At 44.6% G+C, this 16537-nt stretch overlaps 1 protein-coding gene across 1 annotated transcript; it reads left to right on the forward strand.

Moving 5' to 3' along the window:
- The first annotated feature begins 9717 nt into the window (after positions 1-9717).
- Positions 9718-14621, forward strand: LOC136483780 (probable beta-D-xylosidase 7). Its single transcript, XM_066480943.1, has 3 exons — positions 9718-10164; positions 12368-12929; positions 13022-14621. Exons 1-3 carry the CDS (start codon positions 9745-9747, stop codon positions 14380-14382), a joined length of 2343 nt encoding a protein of 780 aa, XP_066337040.1. The 5' UTR covers positions 9718-9744; the 3' UTR covers positions 14383-14621.
- Positions 14622-16537: the final 1916 nt, after the last annotated feature.

Raw genomic sequence — 16537 nt, forward strand, 5'->3', positions numbered from 1 at the left:
TAGCGGTCCCGTACCCGGGCTAACCTTACAAAAACTTCCATTTTTATTGGATTGTAATAACAATTATAGGTAGGATTGTTCTTCCCAGCTTCTTCAAAATCCAGAATCGTGATTATTGCCAAATCGATGCACAAATTCATACGTGACCGAGAGAGAGTCCAGCCATGGGATTGAGGGGGGCGTGGGGTAATGTAAGATATCGGACCACGGAAGGCTCATATAACACGATATCTAGATCCAATGGTTATTATGAGGGAGAGTAAGATCTCAGACGACGGAAGCCTCATATGAAACGGTGTCAAGATCAAACGGTTATGAAAGAGAGATACCCCACAAAAAAACTCACTCTTTTATAGTGTGATATATACTCTTAGCTCAAAAAAATTGCAATTCTAGTTAACATAGTAACAAATCAAATCAAATTGCTATTGATCAAGTTCATATAAAAAGACATCAACATTTATGATACCAATATAAATGTCGTTAGATTCATTACCAAATATATTTTCATAGTATACTAATTTTATATCATAAATATTTTTATATTTTTTCTATAGTTTTATTTTATCAAAGTTTAGCTAGTAGGATTAACGATCAAACTAGAGTGCATTCCTTTCAAGGAGCCCATAGCTAGTAGGTAGGCTGATGAAGCCAACTTTACATAATATACGTGTAATTAAACCATAGCTAGTGTTGACATCTTTCACGGTTACACAGTACCAGATCATCAGTCGTTCACTTGTCTTTTCCAGTTAGAAAAAGAATCTTAATTAGATAGGTACTCGCAGCGTTTGTATATGTGCGTGCATGTGCACACATGGTGACATGGTGTCAAGGCTCAAGACGTCGGGCCGGGCGTCTCATTCTTTACTATACGGTGTGCAGCAAAAAAAAAAGTTTGTTAAAAACTAGAAGGGTCAATCGACTAAGACACTTTTTGTGATTAACCATGTGTACATCTTTATTCTATACCACAAATAAAGAATTTTAGAGAGGCATGTATAAACAGACGCTTCCTCTAATAATGGAGGAGGGACGGCTAGAGGAAAAGCCTGCCTCTACATTAACAGAGACAGTTATCTTAGAGAACCCACCTTTGTTAATGTTCTATTAATATAGATGGTTAATTAACTCAGGGCCGCTCAAACAATTGACTTTTAAGCTAGCTCTAATCATTTTTCTCATATTTTAATAGAAGAGAGAAAAGTTAGCTCTTGCACATATTTCAAGGTTATGTGAATGCCATGTAGTGCTATTAATGTTAAAAGCTATATGCTAAAAGTTAGCACTATTGGAGAAGTTGGCTTAGAACTAGTAACTAGCTCTAACCATTGTGGGTGCCCTGCTCAGTCTCTTTCAATGCCTTAATATACTAAGTTTACAGCCTAATTGTAACACAATTAACAGGGGCCGACTTCATAATGTGTCTGACTCTATTAATGATTGCCTATAAAAGGACCTCACCCACTTCTTTTCTTCCTCCAGGAGTTGATTCACATGACAAGTCTTCAGGTATGATGAACAGCTCTATATCTTTAAGAGAATTTCATTTTTCAAGGGGAGATTTTGATCTTTTTTTTGTTGGAGGAGGTGCCCGTAGGAAGTTAGCTTGTGCCCTCATATGCTCTTTTCTTTTTTGCTCTATTCAAGTTTTTGTTGCTTTTGTGCTGGTTCATGCTGGTCTAGATCTAGATCTAAGTGGTGGGAGGAGAGACAAAAAGAAGATCTATATATGTATGAGAGGTAAAAAAAAAGAAAAATGCCATGGTACCTAGATAAATAGTGCATTATTCGTGGGAAGGGAGCGAACGAACGGATGTTTCCAATAACTAGTTATTGATTCCATAATCCCCATGTCTTGACATGCATAGATTTTTTTCCCTCATATAATATTATGTGACAAATTAGTTTATTTATGCAAAAAAGTATATTTTTAATAGTTATTCATTTCACAGTTCCATAGTTTTGTGACATAGTAGCTCCATAAAGCCATATATTTTTCTAACAAATTAATTGATTCACTGTTTTGTACACAGAAGTTATCCACCATCTATTAGTATTACAATTATTGATCTGTCTATTATATTTTTCCACACTAAGGCTACAATGGAAGTATCAAAAATGGTTGTACAGTATGTCAAGGTTGACATTGTGTTTCATGGAAGAAGTGTCAAGGTTTGTTGACAATATGAAGAAGCATACTTTGAGGGAAAATCAGAAGAAATCGTATGTCCGTGCTCTCACTACAAGAATTAGACATGGTTAGAAGTTGATGAAGTCAAATTTCACTTGGTCCAGTGGGATCTCATCTAGGGCTACATGATTTGGACCTTTTATGGTAAGAGAGATAGGACTGCTACATTCGGAACATTGATGCAAAGAAACCATCATTCCGCTATTGACGGATGACTGTGGTGACTCAGGCAAAACCGCAACAGATCATGATGATTATATCACATTGGCTGATATTTTTGGAGACACAAATGGTGATGGTGATGATGGGGGTTTCAATGATCCCGAGGATGTGGAGCTCATTGAGGAGAAGCAGCGCCACTCGATGATAGTGACGACTTGTTATATGGGACCCTAGGTGGCTTGATAATTTCACAAAGATGAAGAATGTGGCAAAAGAGCCTCTTTATAAGGGTTGCCCACCAAAAATTGATTGTGCTGCATTTTGATCTTCGGATGTTGATGTCGAAGGCTCAATTCAGATGGTTGGATGCTAGTTTCAATAATCTGTTATGGCTCCTTGGTTCTCTGCTTCCAAAGGGCAAGAAAGTGCACGTCAATACCTATTGGGTGAAAAAAATATTCAAACTAGTCATGATGGGTTTCCAAAAGATAAATGCTTGCCCTAACCACTATATCATGTACCAAAGGTAGAGGTTCATCAGTTGTTCGAGCTATAGCACGAGCAACCAGAGGAATGCTTATGTTGAGTCCATGCAAAAGATGAGGGGGCCTCAAGGGCACCAAAGAAGAAGGGCAGCAAAAAGAGTGGTAAGGTTTCTCATGAGGAGGATGAAGAAGGTTACAATTATAGAAGAATCCTTGCCCTGGTGATGTGGTATCTACAAGTGGTCGGTCGCTTGTGGTCTCTATTTGGAAACCCTAAGGATGCTAAGATGATGTTCAAGCATGCATCTCATGAGGATAGGATGGGCAATGGCAAGCTTCAACATGGTGCCAATGCTCGACAATGGAAGCATTTTGACACCATGTACCCGAAGTTTCTTGATGAGCCAAGGAACATCAAGTTCGTACTTAGTACCAATGGGGTGAATCAGTTTTGTGACTTGAGTAGCACGCATAGCACATGGCCATTCATCCTTACCCTTTACAACCTTCTTCCATGATTGTGTGAGAATTACATGTACTTTTTATTGGCCATCTTATTTCTAGATCATAAACAGACTAGCATTGAGAAAGATGTGTTCTTGGGGCCATTATTGGAAGACATGAAGAAACTTTGGGAACAAGGGTCCACATGTGGGATGAGTATCAAAGCGAGACTTTCATGCTAATAGCCATCATCTTGGTTACCATCAATGATTACCAAAATTTGTTTTCACTATCAGGGTACATCATACGGAAGACCAATTGCGTACTATGCTTGAATGAGATCTACTATGTTTACCTTGATGCATGTTATAAGATAGCGTACATGAGGCATAGATGATTCCCAGTTAGAGGGCACATGTTCTAGTATGGTTTCTTATAGTTGTTCTAGTATGAATGCTTCAGAGTTACAATTGTTTGCTTTAGAGTTGTTGAAAGTGGTATGGTTTCTTATAGTGGTTCTAGTATGGATGTAGGTCTAAAGTTATTTTATGTAACCTTTTTGTATTCTCACTTTTTTTCCTTTCCTTCATCTAATATACTTCATAACAAAAAAATATCTTGCTCCCCTTTCAAAAAAAAATATGACTACCATCTCACACTAGAGTTAATGGCAATATATACTGCCACACAAGAAATGAAAAAAAAAAGTTTTGTTGTCCCCCATTTGTTGTTGGTGGGCATATATATAGGGGAAGAGATACTTTAAGTATGGGCACATGAGGGATAAGAACTTGGGTTTCTATAGAAAATCGAGTTCTGTAATTTTCTTATCAATGAGTCAGTTTTTGTATAGACATACTCGTTTAGGAAAAGTATGGTAGTGCTCTTCTTTCTAATCATAGTGTGTATGAGTGTATGGGATCCTTAGCTAAAGACCAAAATTAACATTTGATAATCCAACTATTGGACCTGCATTTTGATTTCTATGACAAATTCCATAGTCCACAAAAACAAAGTTGTCCCTTTGAATCTGTATTATATTTTAAGATTTTGTTGATTGGTATCACAAGGAAAATGGCACCTAGCAAGGGTCAAATGTGATTTTGGTGATTGATTAATAACATTGTCAAATGGACTAATGCGGTTTGATAGTATATAAGATATTTAGTTCATTTGAATGCAAGGATGGCTTGGACAAAAGGCAGCACGAATTAAGATCAAGTGATTAACACCTCAAGGAAGATCAAGGAGCTGAGTTTAAGACCATAGAATACTTGCATGAAGCCCAAGACATCAAATAGATGAAGCCCAAATAAAAAGAAGAAAGGAAATTGAAGACGTTGAAGGCGAGACAGAGAGATGGGTGAATTGATCTTGTCTCGTTATTTTGGATATACTCAAATTGATACGATATCAGTTCAAAGTTGTAGAGCTCTTTATTAGTTTTCCAAAAAGTCCAAGAACATCAAAAAGTTACGGCCAAAATACAAAAGTTTGTCTTGCTGAAAATTGAACAGCGGGAAACTCCGTATAAACTTCAGTGCAAGCTCCGATACCCACCAGAAGTTCATTGTGCCATCGAAAACCTCTGGTGCTACCGTTCCAAACCTTCGGTGCTCACTACAAATGTATAACTGGCTACTTCCAATGTATAGTTTACATGGCATCACCGAAGCTCTGGTGCTACTGTTCAAAAGCTCCTATGCTCATAGAAAAGTTGTTAGTGGCTAGAAACAGCTACTTTATTTTGAATGTTGGGGCTACATATACCCCATTGCTCAACCATTTGAAGTGTGCTACAGCTGATGGAAGTGTGTGGAGAGTTGAGGCTCATCCATTTGTGCTTTAGCCACCAAAACTGCTTAGGGAAATATTAGGTGGATAGTGTAGGTGCTTTTGCGAAGTGCTTAGGCTAATTAGACCACTGCTAAAAGTGCTTGATCTAGGTTTAGGCCTAGTGTTATTGAGGTTTGCATACCTCTTGCTTCGCTCAGTGCTTGCGTGCATCATTGTTGTACTTGAAGGGGTTTGTAGTCTTGCGAGATCACTGCAACCGTGTTTATAGTGTGGACACCATCAGTGTACCGGAGGAAACAAGGCCTATGGCGTTTTGACTAGGAAGCTCGATAGTGAAGACAACGAGAAACTGGTCCAAGAGAGACCATCTCAGAAACCCTACTTGCTCATGGGAAAGGCCCGAAGGCTATCCACAGAGTTACCTAATCAGGAGCTTTGCCCTTCCGAGGGGCTACAACAAGAACTAGGGGCAAGCATGAGCTTCTTGTTACCTCGATAAAAATACTAGTCATCGATGGAAGTTTGTATCTCTATCTCAATTAAGCTTCCACACTTTAATTTATGTACCTAGGTTGTATCCTTAATATTCTAGATTAGCTTGTTAGGCTAGCTGATAGGATTGGAACCTAGGTTGCATACTCTTTGCTGTAGAGATAGCAATACACTGCACATCTAAATAAATTACTTTACTGCATAGATTTTGATAAGTGAAAATTAGAGGTCAAGTTTAGAGTAGAAGTTTTTAGAAAGCCTAACTCAAAACCGACCCCCTCTTAGACGTCACAGTCCCTATAGGTGCTACTATACATTGAATAACTACAAACTGCTGCAAATAATATAAATGTGATTAATATTGATCTATTTTGGAGAAGCAATCAAATCTTCTTATAGTAATGCATTAGTCAAGTCGACATTTACCCCCTCCATCCTCAAATATAAGGTATATATCATACAGAAAGTCTACGACATATCAATTAATAGGGTAAAGCAAATGACACTCTCTTAATCTAAAGAGATCATGTAATTATCATATTTGGGTTGATAGACATTAACAATTGGTACTCATGTGAATTATGATGCCCTTTTTAATTGATACTGGGGGTTATCTCACCTAGAATCTTTTACAATCTAGAATAAATTTGAAATGATTGGGTTTCGCTACCTTATATAGATTTCATAATGAAGAACGTAGCAAAAGAAAAACTTCTTTGTATCCTACAATATAGTAGTCTAGACCAATATTTTTGGCTTTGGCACAAATGAGAGCACAGATGATGTCACACCCAATTTTAAGGATAAAATTGAATGCACTAACTCATGTGTGCCCAGGGATCAATCACACACACAAGCTGACAAATTACATAAAGTATCATCATGGTGTCTCTTACATCAGATCCATAATATAACTTAGTCTTACATCACACAGCGGAATATAAAAAGATAACTCTCTCGTGGGGCTTCATCACAGGGAAGGTCAACTGATTGACCACAAGCCTAAAAATCCTCAGGAAATTCCTTATATCCGTTGTCATCTGTTACCCATCTGGGATTTTTATCCAAATAAAGAAAATAAACAAGCGTAAGTACATCCCGTACTTAACAAGTTAACATGGGGTTATGAAGCTTAAAAAGGTTGACACTGATTTACTGCAGTTAGCATTTTTAGTAAAATAAGCTTTTATTATCAGGTATTATCAAATTTTGCTTAAGCTCACATTTAATCCCATAAGAACATATATCAGGGTCAAGTGTATCATATATCATCATAGAACATCTTAAATGATCATCAACAAGTAACCAGTTATTCTGTGAGTTTTTCGGGCCGCTCGTGACTGTGGGCACGGCTGTTATAACAGTTTGTAACCCTCTGCATAGGTGGTGCACATTCACCACGAGTCGTGATTCCCATATGCCCGGGTTAATTACTCCCATGTCACTGCCAAGGTGAGCGAGCAGGGTACACTATGAAGCCATTTCATAGGTTTCTCTAACAAGTTAGGGCCGCTAGGTTTCCTCGGCAGACAGATGTAGGAATCCCCCCTTTCCTATGGCACATATCCATCGCGGCTATACACATAGGAACAGAGGCAGTCCTATATCCAACGTGGTAAGCCCCATTTGCGCCATAAAGGTAACCTCTAACAAGCTAGAAAAGGTCCTATTACTGAGCTAAAGTCAGAGCCATATGACTCTCCCGGTTGCACTGTCAGTCCCAGCTTTTGCCGAAAGATAAGTCCTTATGGAGGGCCGGGAGCAACATGATCAAAAGTCATTTGCACCTTCGCCCTATGGATCAGTTGTTATAAATCATGTTATACTTTTAGTTCCATAGAACCATTCATCATCATGTAGATCATGTTCAATTAGAGCACTAGCAATCTACCCATATGCAATTAACCCATAGGAGTCAAGGGAATAAGTCATCAATGACTAGAATGTCCTTATGGTTACCAAAATTAGACACATGCACATGAGTAAATGATTAAAGTGAATAGGACATCAAGGTAGGCCCATGCTATACTTGCCTTAGTTCACAAACTCTTGCTGGTCCTACTGGTCGTCGAAGAATTCTTGGTCTCCAACGTTCTCCTCACTGTCTGAACGCGACCAACACGACAACATACAACATTCCAAAGGCTTTCATGCAAAGCAAACATTCCTATAATTAGAACAGTACACCAACAGTATAGAAAACAAGATCAACTGTTTATGAAAATAATCTACGTCTCGCTACGATCACGTCAACGCGAAGTTCACGAAAAACGGAGCTAAAATGCGAAAGTTATGATTTAAACGGGATTTCCTATAGCAATATATTTAATTAAATCTAACCGTGAAATTTAAAAGTTCCAAACTTGATCAACAGTGGTACTAATGCGTAGATTATGTAATTATGAAGCTAACGCAATTGGAACGGGTTAATTCGGAGCTAAAACGACGATTTTATAAGCAAAACAGTACAAATGGCATTTCTGTAAATACTAAAAACGTATTTTAAACTCAAGCAGTGAACTTTACACTTTCAAAACAAGAAAGCGTACACGGAGAAATACGCTAAGGACGGCGGGTTTTATTTGGCCGAACTCGAGGGGCTCTTTAGCATAATCACCCGCGAAGGGGTATTGGCCAACGGTGGCCGTCGGATTTGAAATGAACGGCTAGAAATGGATCTGGGGAGAGAGAGGAAGGGGTGGCCAGCCGGAACAGTGTTCCCGACGGCAAGGCGCCATTGCCGGCGGTGTAGAGGTCGCCGGAGCACGCGGTACAGGGCTAGGGGCCACGGTTCGGAGAACCGAGGGCACCGGGAGAGAGAGCGGGAGCAAGGGAACTCGCCAAGGCCAAAGAGGTGGCTGGAGAACGCGGTCGCCATGGCCGGCGGCCGGAGGTTGACGGCGCTCGCGGATAGGGCTCTAGAAGCCGTGAAACATGAAATTAAGGGCATGGTACGAAGGAGGGGAGCATGGGGGTCTCACCGCAGGGAAGAAAGTGGTTGGAGACGGCTCGGGGAAGGCGGGCCGCGCGGCGGTTCCGAGCTCAGTGGATGGCGGATCATGGCGTCCACGGCGCGGCAGTCTCCTCGGGCACAGGCGACGCGAGAGGGAGCGGGGAGAGGCAGAAGGGGGGCGGCTCGGGCGTGGGCTCCGTTTTGTAGAGGCCGGGGCGCGGGGGGCGCTCCCACGATGTGCGATGTGGGCGCGGGCAGCGGTTGCGGCTGACGCACGCTGCGGTTGCGGGAGGAAGGGGGCGGCTCTGACAGGCGGGGCCGGCTGTCAGTCGCTGAAGAGGGAAGGGGGCGGCGGCAGTTGCTGGAAGGCCGCTCGGCTCGGCTGGGCCGGCGCGGAGCTAGGCTGGCGCGGATCGCCAAGGGGAGGCCGAGCTGGGCTGGCGCGGTGGGGAGAAAAGGTCAGCGGGCCTAAAACAGAGAAGGGGAGGAAAGGAAAGAAATTTCCTTTTTACTTTTCCAAACAAAATTTCCAAAAGCATTTTCAATTCAAATTTCAATTCTCTTTGAAATTTTGATCGATACCAAACATTCACAAAATAATATGCAGCGGCATGAATGCACATACATGTTACTATTTTATGATAAATTTTAAATTCATGAGTAATTTATTTATTTCTACATTTTATGAGCACAAAATACAAAATTAAATCATTTTAAACCTATTTTCTAAAAGAGGCAAATTTTGGGTGTTACAGATGAGAAATCATGCAGCAAGATAAGGTCGTCGATATGAGTTGGGAAATACATATTCTCATTAAATACAGTAGGTAGTAAGTCCAACTCGTATCGATTCAAGCTTGATCACTTTTTTGAAGGACGATTTGGCATACACTTCAGGACACGAAACACTTAACCACGCCACAAATAGTAGGTGAATCGGGGAAAGATTAGTTTAATAACAGAAAAAAAAAGGCAATGCCTTGACAATAAGCACTACTAGTAGATGAAACCAAATTATTTGGAACCAAAATAGAAAGATGAAAAAAAAATCCATATATATAGATCTTGTATCCCTTTTCATGAGAAAGGAAAAGGATCTAGCTAGAAAACGTGGCGGCCTTCCATTGGCCGAAGACGTTTATATAAGCGCACTGGTCCTTCTCACGAGTCACGTCTTCTAGCTCCCTCCGCCGATAGCAAAGTATACTTCGATCGCCATGGGTCGTCGTACCTTCTTCTCCTTCCACAATGCAACAAGCACGGCGATGGTGCTCCTGCTGGCACTGTTCTTTTCATCGACCGTGGCGGGGAGCGACCCGCTGTTCTCGTGCGGCCCGTCGTCGCCGTCGCGGGCCTACCCTTTCTGCGACCGTTCGCTCCCCGCGGCGCGGCGCGCGGCGGACCTGGTGTCGCGGCTGACGGTGGCGGAGAAGGTGTCGCAGCTGGGCGACGAGGCGGCGGGGGTGCCGCGGCTGAGCGTGCCGCCGTACAAGTGGTGGTCGGAGGGGCTGCACGGGCTCGCCTTCTGGGGCCACGGCATGCGGTTCAACGGCACCGTCACCGGCGTCACCAGCTTCCCGCAGGTGCTGCTCACCACTGCCTCCTTCGACGACGGCCTCTGGTTCCGCATCGGCCAGGTACGTAACCACCACCGCCGGCATGCGATGCGCCTACCTAAGTACCTAATTAACAGACCACGTCTACCGTATATGCTGTATGGGCGTGCATTGCACTATATATGTTTTCATATTGAAAACACAGATTGCTAGAGGAAGATGCTCACAGCATGCACGTATATTCAGTTTTTTAATACAAGCACATCTCTATCCCTGTGATGTGAATGTCTGAGAGAGATTAGGCACGGCAATGGGGAGGAAAATTCCGTGGACGATGGGTCCAAAGCCCAGTCCGTGCGCCCCTATCACTGCCTCGTGGCACCTTAAAAAATGAGACCGGACAAGAGGTGCGGGACTGGGAGAGGGAGACTTGAAGCCAACTAATATACAGATATGAAACCAGAAAGCTAGATTCTAGAGCTACGATTAGTCTGCAAATTAAATGTTCATATACGCAAAATCAAAGACTAGGAACGAAGGCGCTTGTCTTATGAGCCGTACTATTTCAGCGAACGAATAGTATTTTTCTCTCACAACAAATCAGCGAACAGTATTTTCAGTCATGGCTTTTCAGCAAAGCAAACAAGGCCAAAATATCATGAAATTCATGAATGTCACTGCAAACATTTAATTGGTGCGTCATTTTCATAGATATTATCTATATATATACGGAATGTTTCTTCTAGCAGGACCGCCTTTGGTACAGTAAGATAGTGTGGGTCACATCCTTGTGTCGTACTCCTTCCATCTAACAAAAATATATAACTCTCACTTTTTTAGAGTCACAAACAATGAATAAAATTATAAAAAATATTAATATTTACATTAAATTATTAATCTACTTGGAGACATAAATGTCAATATTATTTACTATAAACTTTAGTTAAATTTGAGCTAGTTATTAGACTTGCACAAATCGCATAGTTATATTCTTTTCTGGACTGAAGGAGTATAGTATATTTTGAATATTGACAACTATATATGCTTGCAAAACTCTCCTGACTTGCAACTTTTCACTGAAAACTAGCATGCTGAGCTGTACATACGCATGTTTTTTCCTTGTGGTAAAATTAAATTGGACATGGGTTGTAGTGCAAATGTATCATGTGTGTATTTTATTTAATTTTAACAAAATGTATCATGTGTGTAAATTAAATTGGCCGTACGGACTATACTTCCAAAATGGCGGCTGTAACTTCCGCCGTCACGGCCACAGTGCAAAGACAGCGCAGTAACAGTTATGGTAGGTAGAGGATGAGAGGTGTAGTACGTTCAGAATATGACTCTGATTGGTCGCAGGTGTAGTACGATATGCGGTGGTTGCAAAGGTACGCGTCTTCTCGCCTACTAGTGGCTAGTGCAGTACTACGCTCTGATAGATCGAGCACGCCCCTTGCTTTTGTTTCGGCCAGCACCGGGTCCATTGATTGGTGTGGCAACCAATGCAACTGTTACAGCTTCACTGATCTCACACCATTCGTGCGCTGGGGCTCGCTGGATGACTTTTGATCCAGCTTGATTGATATATAATAATCGAATACTGATGGCGATATATGTCGTCCCAACAATAATCGGTATGCTTACTGCAGAACAGGGTAAGGGCTCCTTTGGTTGCCGGGAACCGTTTCCTAATCACTAGCCGAATTGTTTGGCTAATTTATATAACCTTTGACTACCTGGAACGATTCTAAAGTGAAATAGTTTTTTTGTTTTTAGAAAAAAAAAACAGGAAGAAGCAATGCCTCAGTTATTTTGTTCGTAACGTTCTGACTTCAGATTACGTGAAATATATAGGTGAACATGACACCACTTTGCATCCTGTTGTCGTCAACCTAAAGACGATAGAGAAATGTCGTTAGTGCGTTCGAACCATGAGACACGGTACTGTTTTTCATTCAGGGCCGCATGCAGATGCATGTGCCTGTCTTTGTCACGTTGCTTTGCACCCGCACCCTCCATGATCGATCCATCGTTCGGAATGCGCGTACATAATTGAGGGAACAGCAGTACAACTCACACCTATCGGTAACCCACTTTAACAATTGCCAAAGTGGCAATCACCAACTTGTTGAGCGTGCAACCGAAGCATGTCCTACAGTCCTACTATTCTTCATGGAATGATCGTTAGCCAAGTTGGCAGCATTTGTTTGTTCGTTCGCTAGTCTAATCGCTAGAGAGATTTGCTGCGTCCTGCCATGGTAACGTGAAAATTGGTATCGTGCAGGCCATCGGGCGGGAGGCCCGGGCGCTATACAACCTGGGGCAGGCGGAGGGGCTCACCATCTGGTCACCCAACGTGAACATCTTCCGGGACCCGCGGTGGGGCCGCGGGCAGGAGACCCCCGGTGAGGACCCGGCCGTGGCCAGCAAGTACGGCGTCGCCTTCGTCAGGGGCATCCAGGGCAGCACCCCCGCCGGCGCTCCGGCGACGCTGCAGGCCTCGGCGTGCTGCAAGCACGCCACGGCCTACGACCTCGAGGACTGGAACGGCGTGGCGCGCTACGACTTCGACGCCCGGGTGACGCTGCAGGACCTGGCCGACACGTTCAACCCGCCGTTCCAGAGCTGCGTCGTCGACGGCAAGGCCAGCTGCGTCATGTGCGCCTACACGGGGATCAACGGCGTGCCCGCCTGCGCCAGCTCCGACCTGCTCACCAAGACGTTCCGAGGCGCCTGGGGCCTCGACGGTTACGTGTCCTCGGACTGCGACGCCGTGGCCATCATGCACGACGCGCAGCGCTACGTGCCCACGCCGGAGGACACCGTCGCCGTCGCCCTCAAGGCTGGTAAGTTTATACTGGCCGGGGAACTTTAATCAGTAAGTACGAGACACTGCACTAATATGACTGACCTGGCTTTTATTAATTTATAATTTCAGGACTGGACCTGAACTGCGGGACCTACACACAGGAGCACGGCATGGCCGCGATCCAGCAGGGGAAGATGACGGAGAAGGACGTGGACAAGGCGCTCACCAACCTCTTCGCCGTGCGGATGCGGCTGGGCCACTTCGACGGCGACCCGCGCGGCAACGCGCTGTACGGCCGCCTTGGCGCTGCGGACGTGTGCACCGCCGACCACAAGAACCTCGCCCTCGAGGCGGCGCAGGACGGCATCGTCCTCCTCAAGAACGACGCGGGCATCCTCCCGCTCGACCGGTCCGCGGTGGGCTCCGCGGCCGTGATCGGGCACAACGCCAACGACCCGCTCGTGCTGAGCGGGAACTACTTCGGCCCCGCGTGCGAGACCACCACGCCGCTCGAGGGGATCCAGAGCTATGTCAGGAACGTGCGGTTCTTGGCCGGGTGCAGCTCGGCGGCCTGCGGCTACGCCGCGACGGGCCAGGCGGCCGCGCTCGCGAGCTCGTCGGAGTATGTGTTCCTGTTTATGGGGCTCAGCCAGGATCAGGAGAAGGAAGGGCTGGACAGGACGAGCCTGCTGCTCCCGGGAAAGCAGCAGAGCCTCATCACCGCCGTCGCCAGCGCGGCCAGGCGGCCGGTGATCCTTGTGCTGCTCACGGGCGGCCCCGTGGACATCACGTTCGCGCAGTCGAACCCCAAGATCGGCGCCATCCTGTGGGCAGGCTACCCAGGCCAGGCAGGAGGGCTTGCCATCGCCAGAGTCCTCTTCGGCGACCACAACCCCAGCGGCAGGTTGCCCGTGACATGGTACCCGGAGGAGTTCACTAAGGTGCCCATGACGGACATGCGAATGCGTGCCGATCCGGCCACCGGATACCCCGGCAGGAGCTACCGCTTCTACCGGGGCAACACCATCTACAAGTTTGGATACGGCCTCAGCTACTCCAAGTTCTCACACCAGCTAGTCACCGGCGGCAAGAACCAGCTGGCTCCTAGCACGAGCCTACTTGCCGGCCTGTTCGCGACGACCAAGGACACCACGAGCTATTACCACGTCGATGACATCGGCGCGGACGGGTGTGAGCAGCTCAAGTTCCCGGCGGAGGTCGAGGTGCAGAACCACGGACCAATGGACGGCAAGCACTCGGTGCTCATGTTCCTCCGGTGGCCCAATGAGACGGATGGCCGGCCGGTGAGCCAGCTGATCGGGTTCAGGAGCCAGCACATCAAGGCAGGGGAGAAGGCCAACGTCAGGTTTGATGTCAGCCCGTGCGAACATTTCAGCCGGGCGAGGGAGGACGGCAAGAAGGTGATCGACAGAGGGTCTCATTTCCTCATGGTCGGCAAGGAAGAGTTGCAGATCAGCTTTGAAGCCTGATGTATAACAGGACAAGGATTACAGTTCACAGGTGGTGCAGAGCAAGTCTTTGGTTGGTAACTTCAGCAATACAGCATAGGACACAAGATGTTAAGTAATTTATAATTCATTCGTAATTGCCTCAAAAAGTTGGGGCTTTTACATGTAATTTATTATTATCAAATGTAATCATGTTTACCTGTAAAATATAGTTGAATTATTATTATTGAAATAAAATCCATTTTTCAGATGGGAAAAAATCATGGTGATCCATCAAACAACACTCGTTATAGTAGAGAACCAGTGGATGTGTACGTGCGGTACGTATGTGTTTATCAGAAAATCATAATAGAGGATAATATAGTAATAAGATATTCAAAAATTCAATTTCTATATATGTAGCACGTTCTGATCCTGACAACACCAAAGAGCACAAATGACATTTCCATTGAGCTAATCAATGCATATACATTGGTTACCATGAGTGGTTGGTGACGTTAAGACTAATGGTGAACCCTTGAGCTTAACGTGACGGTAAGGCTTTTGTGGTCGATGTAGGAGCTGATGGCAACCCCACCCGAACGAGAGGGGGCCGAATTATCAATTGTCTGGCCATGGAGGTGTGTCAAGCTTGGTATGACACAGTTTCGTACTTTTAGAAGATCACAAGATGCTCTTTAAGACTTGACTTCATTAGAGTTGCACTTCACCAATCTCCGGTGCAATGAGCACCGGAGTATCTTACAACCAATCAATCTTCGGGTTACCTCACAATCTTTAATTTGAGTGCTTCAATGGAGCCCCACTAGCTTTCTACTCCCATCGCCTAAGAAGAGTGTCGGATAGAGTTTTGCGCTAGTCAAACTTATTTATAAAACATAATAACAACATTTGTATCGTAAGTTTATTATAAAAATGTATTCAAAGGTTAATTTACTAATATTTAGTATGCACTGTGAATGCTATTAATATTGTCTATATATATTTGGTTAATGCTAAAAAATATTTATTTTTTTGAGAAATAAGAATGATACTTTTTTGATGAAAAAGAGTAAGGGTTTGTTTGCATACTCGAAATGATTCAGTTTCCGGTCAAAATCATCCAAATCTGTTCCAAACACACTTGAACAAAAGCAATGTTTCTCCTTGAAACGATTCTTGTTTTCTTCACTAGCTCTCGAAACAGCTATATCCTAGTTTCGCAACGATTCTCTTCTCTCCTACGCTACTAATTGTATTGTTTCAATTATAGTTGTCGGTGTTTCGTACAAGTACCGGCAAATAAATTTATAGTAATGCGCGTTAGACCCGGATGGTGCGCTAAAGGATACAAGGTTTATACTAGTTCGGGCCGAATGTCCCTACGTCTAGTCTGTTGCTGCTCGTGTTATTAGCATCGAAAAATAGTTCGTAGTAGGAGGTACAAATGATCGAGAGAGGGACTGGTCCCAAGTCTCTGATGGAAGGGTCGAAAGGATGCCAAGAGCTTGGTAGCAGCTTGACTGTGTGTGTTGTGTGTTGTGCCATCAAAAGTCGGTCCCTTTGTTGGAGGAAGCACGTTCCCTTTTATAGATGAAGGGGCTGGCTTTACAAGTAAGAGGTCTTGGGTGTATACGCTACCTAGCCTTGTTGTTCACGTCTACCAAGCCTTGTTGTCCATTCCGGTGGGTGCGAAAGGATGACAAGTGTCTACAATACTGTCAATGTCACTGTAGAATATCAGGATGGCTACAGAGTACTGTCCCGCGCAGGGTATGGACTCTGGTACAGTGGTTTTGACTTATGAGCCTCGCCCAGCCTTGCTCCGCACGCCTTCTGGTTCCTATGAGTCTCTGTCGGAGGGACGCGAGGTCGGGGTCCGGAGTAGCGCTGTGGGCAAGGTCTTCCGATTGGAGAGGGCATCCGGAGGCTGAAGCAAGCTCTTCCGATCTGGCGGACCGCACATCCGTCATTTGTGGAGGATGCGAGTCCTTTCCTGGACCATAGTGGTTGTCACATATCTTCGTTGGGTTCTGTGTCCCAGAGCTGAAGGCGGCGCCTACAACTCTACAGGGCGAAGAGCACGCACTTGCAATACTTTTCAGGCTCTGCTACGCCCGGAAGGGTCTAAAGCACCCATCCCGTCGTTCCCTGGCAGTACCTTTCTTGCCGGGGCGCAGGGTATGGTCCTTAAAGT

This window comes from Miscanthus floridulus, chromosome 9 (assembly GCF_019320115.1).
Source record: "Miscanthus floridulus cultivar M001 chromosome 9, ASM1932011v1, whole genome shotgun sequence".
NCBI classification, from domain to species: Eukaryota; Viridiplantae; Streptophyta; class Magnoliopsida; order Poales; family Poaceae; genus Miscanthus; species Miscanthus floridulus.

Excerpts from the sequence above, each read along its gene's own strand:
- LOC136483780 (XM_066480943.1), top strand. The coding sequence starts at position 9,745 with ATGGGTCGTCGTACCTTCTTCTCCTTCCACAATGCAACAAGCACGGCG. Across the intron at positions 10,165-12,367 it reads TCTGGTTCCGCATCGGCCAG|GCCATCGGGCGGGAGGCCCG; the intron begins GTACGTAACCAC and ends GGTATCGTGCAG. Across the intron at positions 12,930-13,021 it reads CGCCGTCGCCCTCAAGGCTG|GACTGGACCTGAACTGCGGG; the intron begins GTAAGTTTATAC and ends TTATAATTTCAG.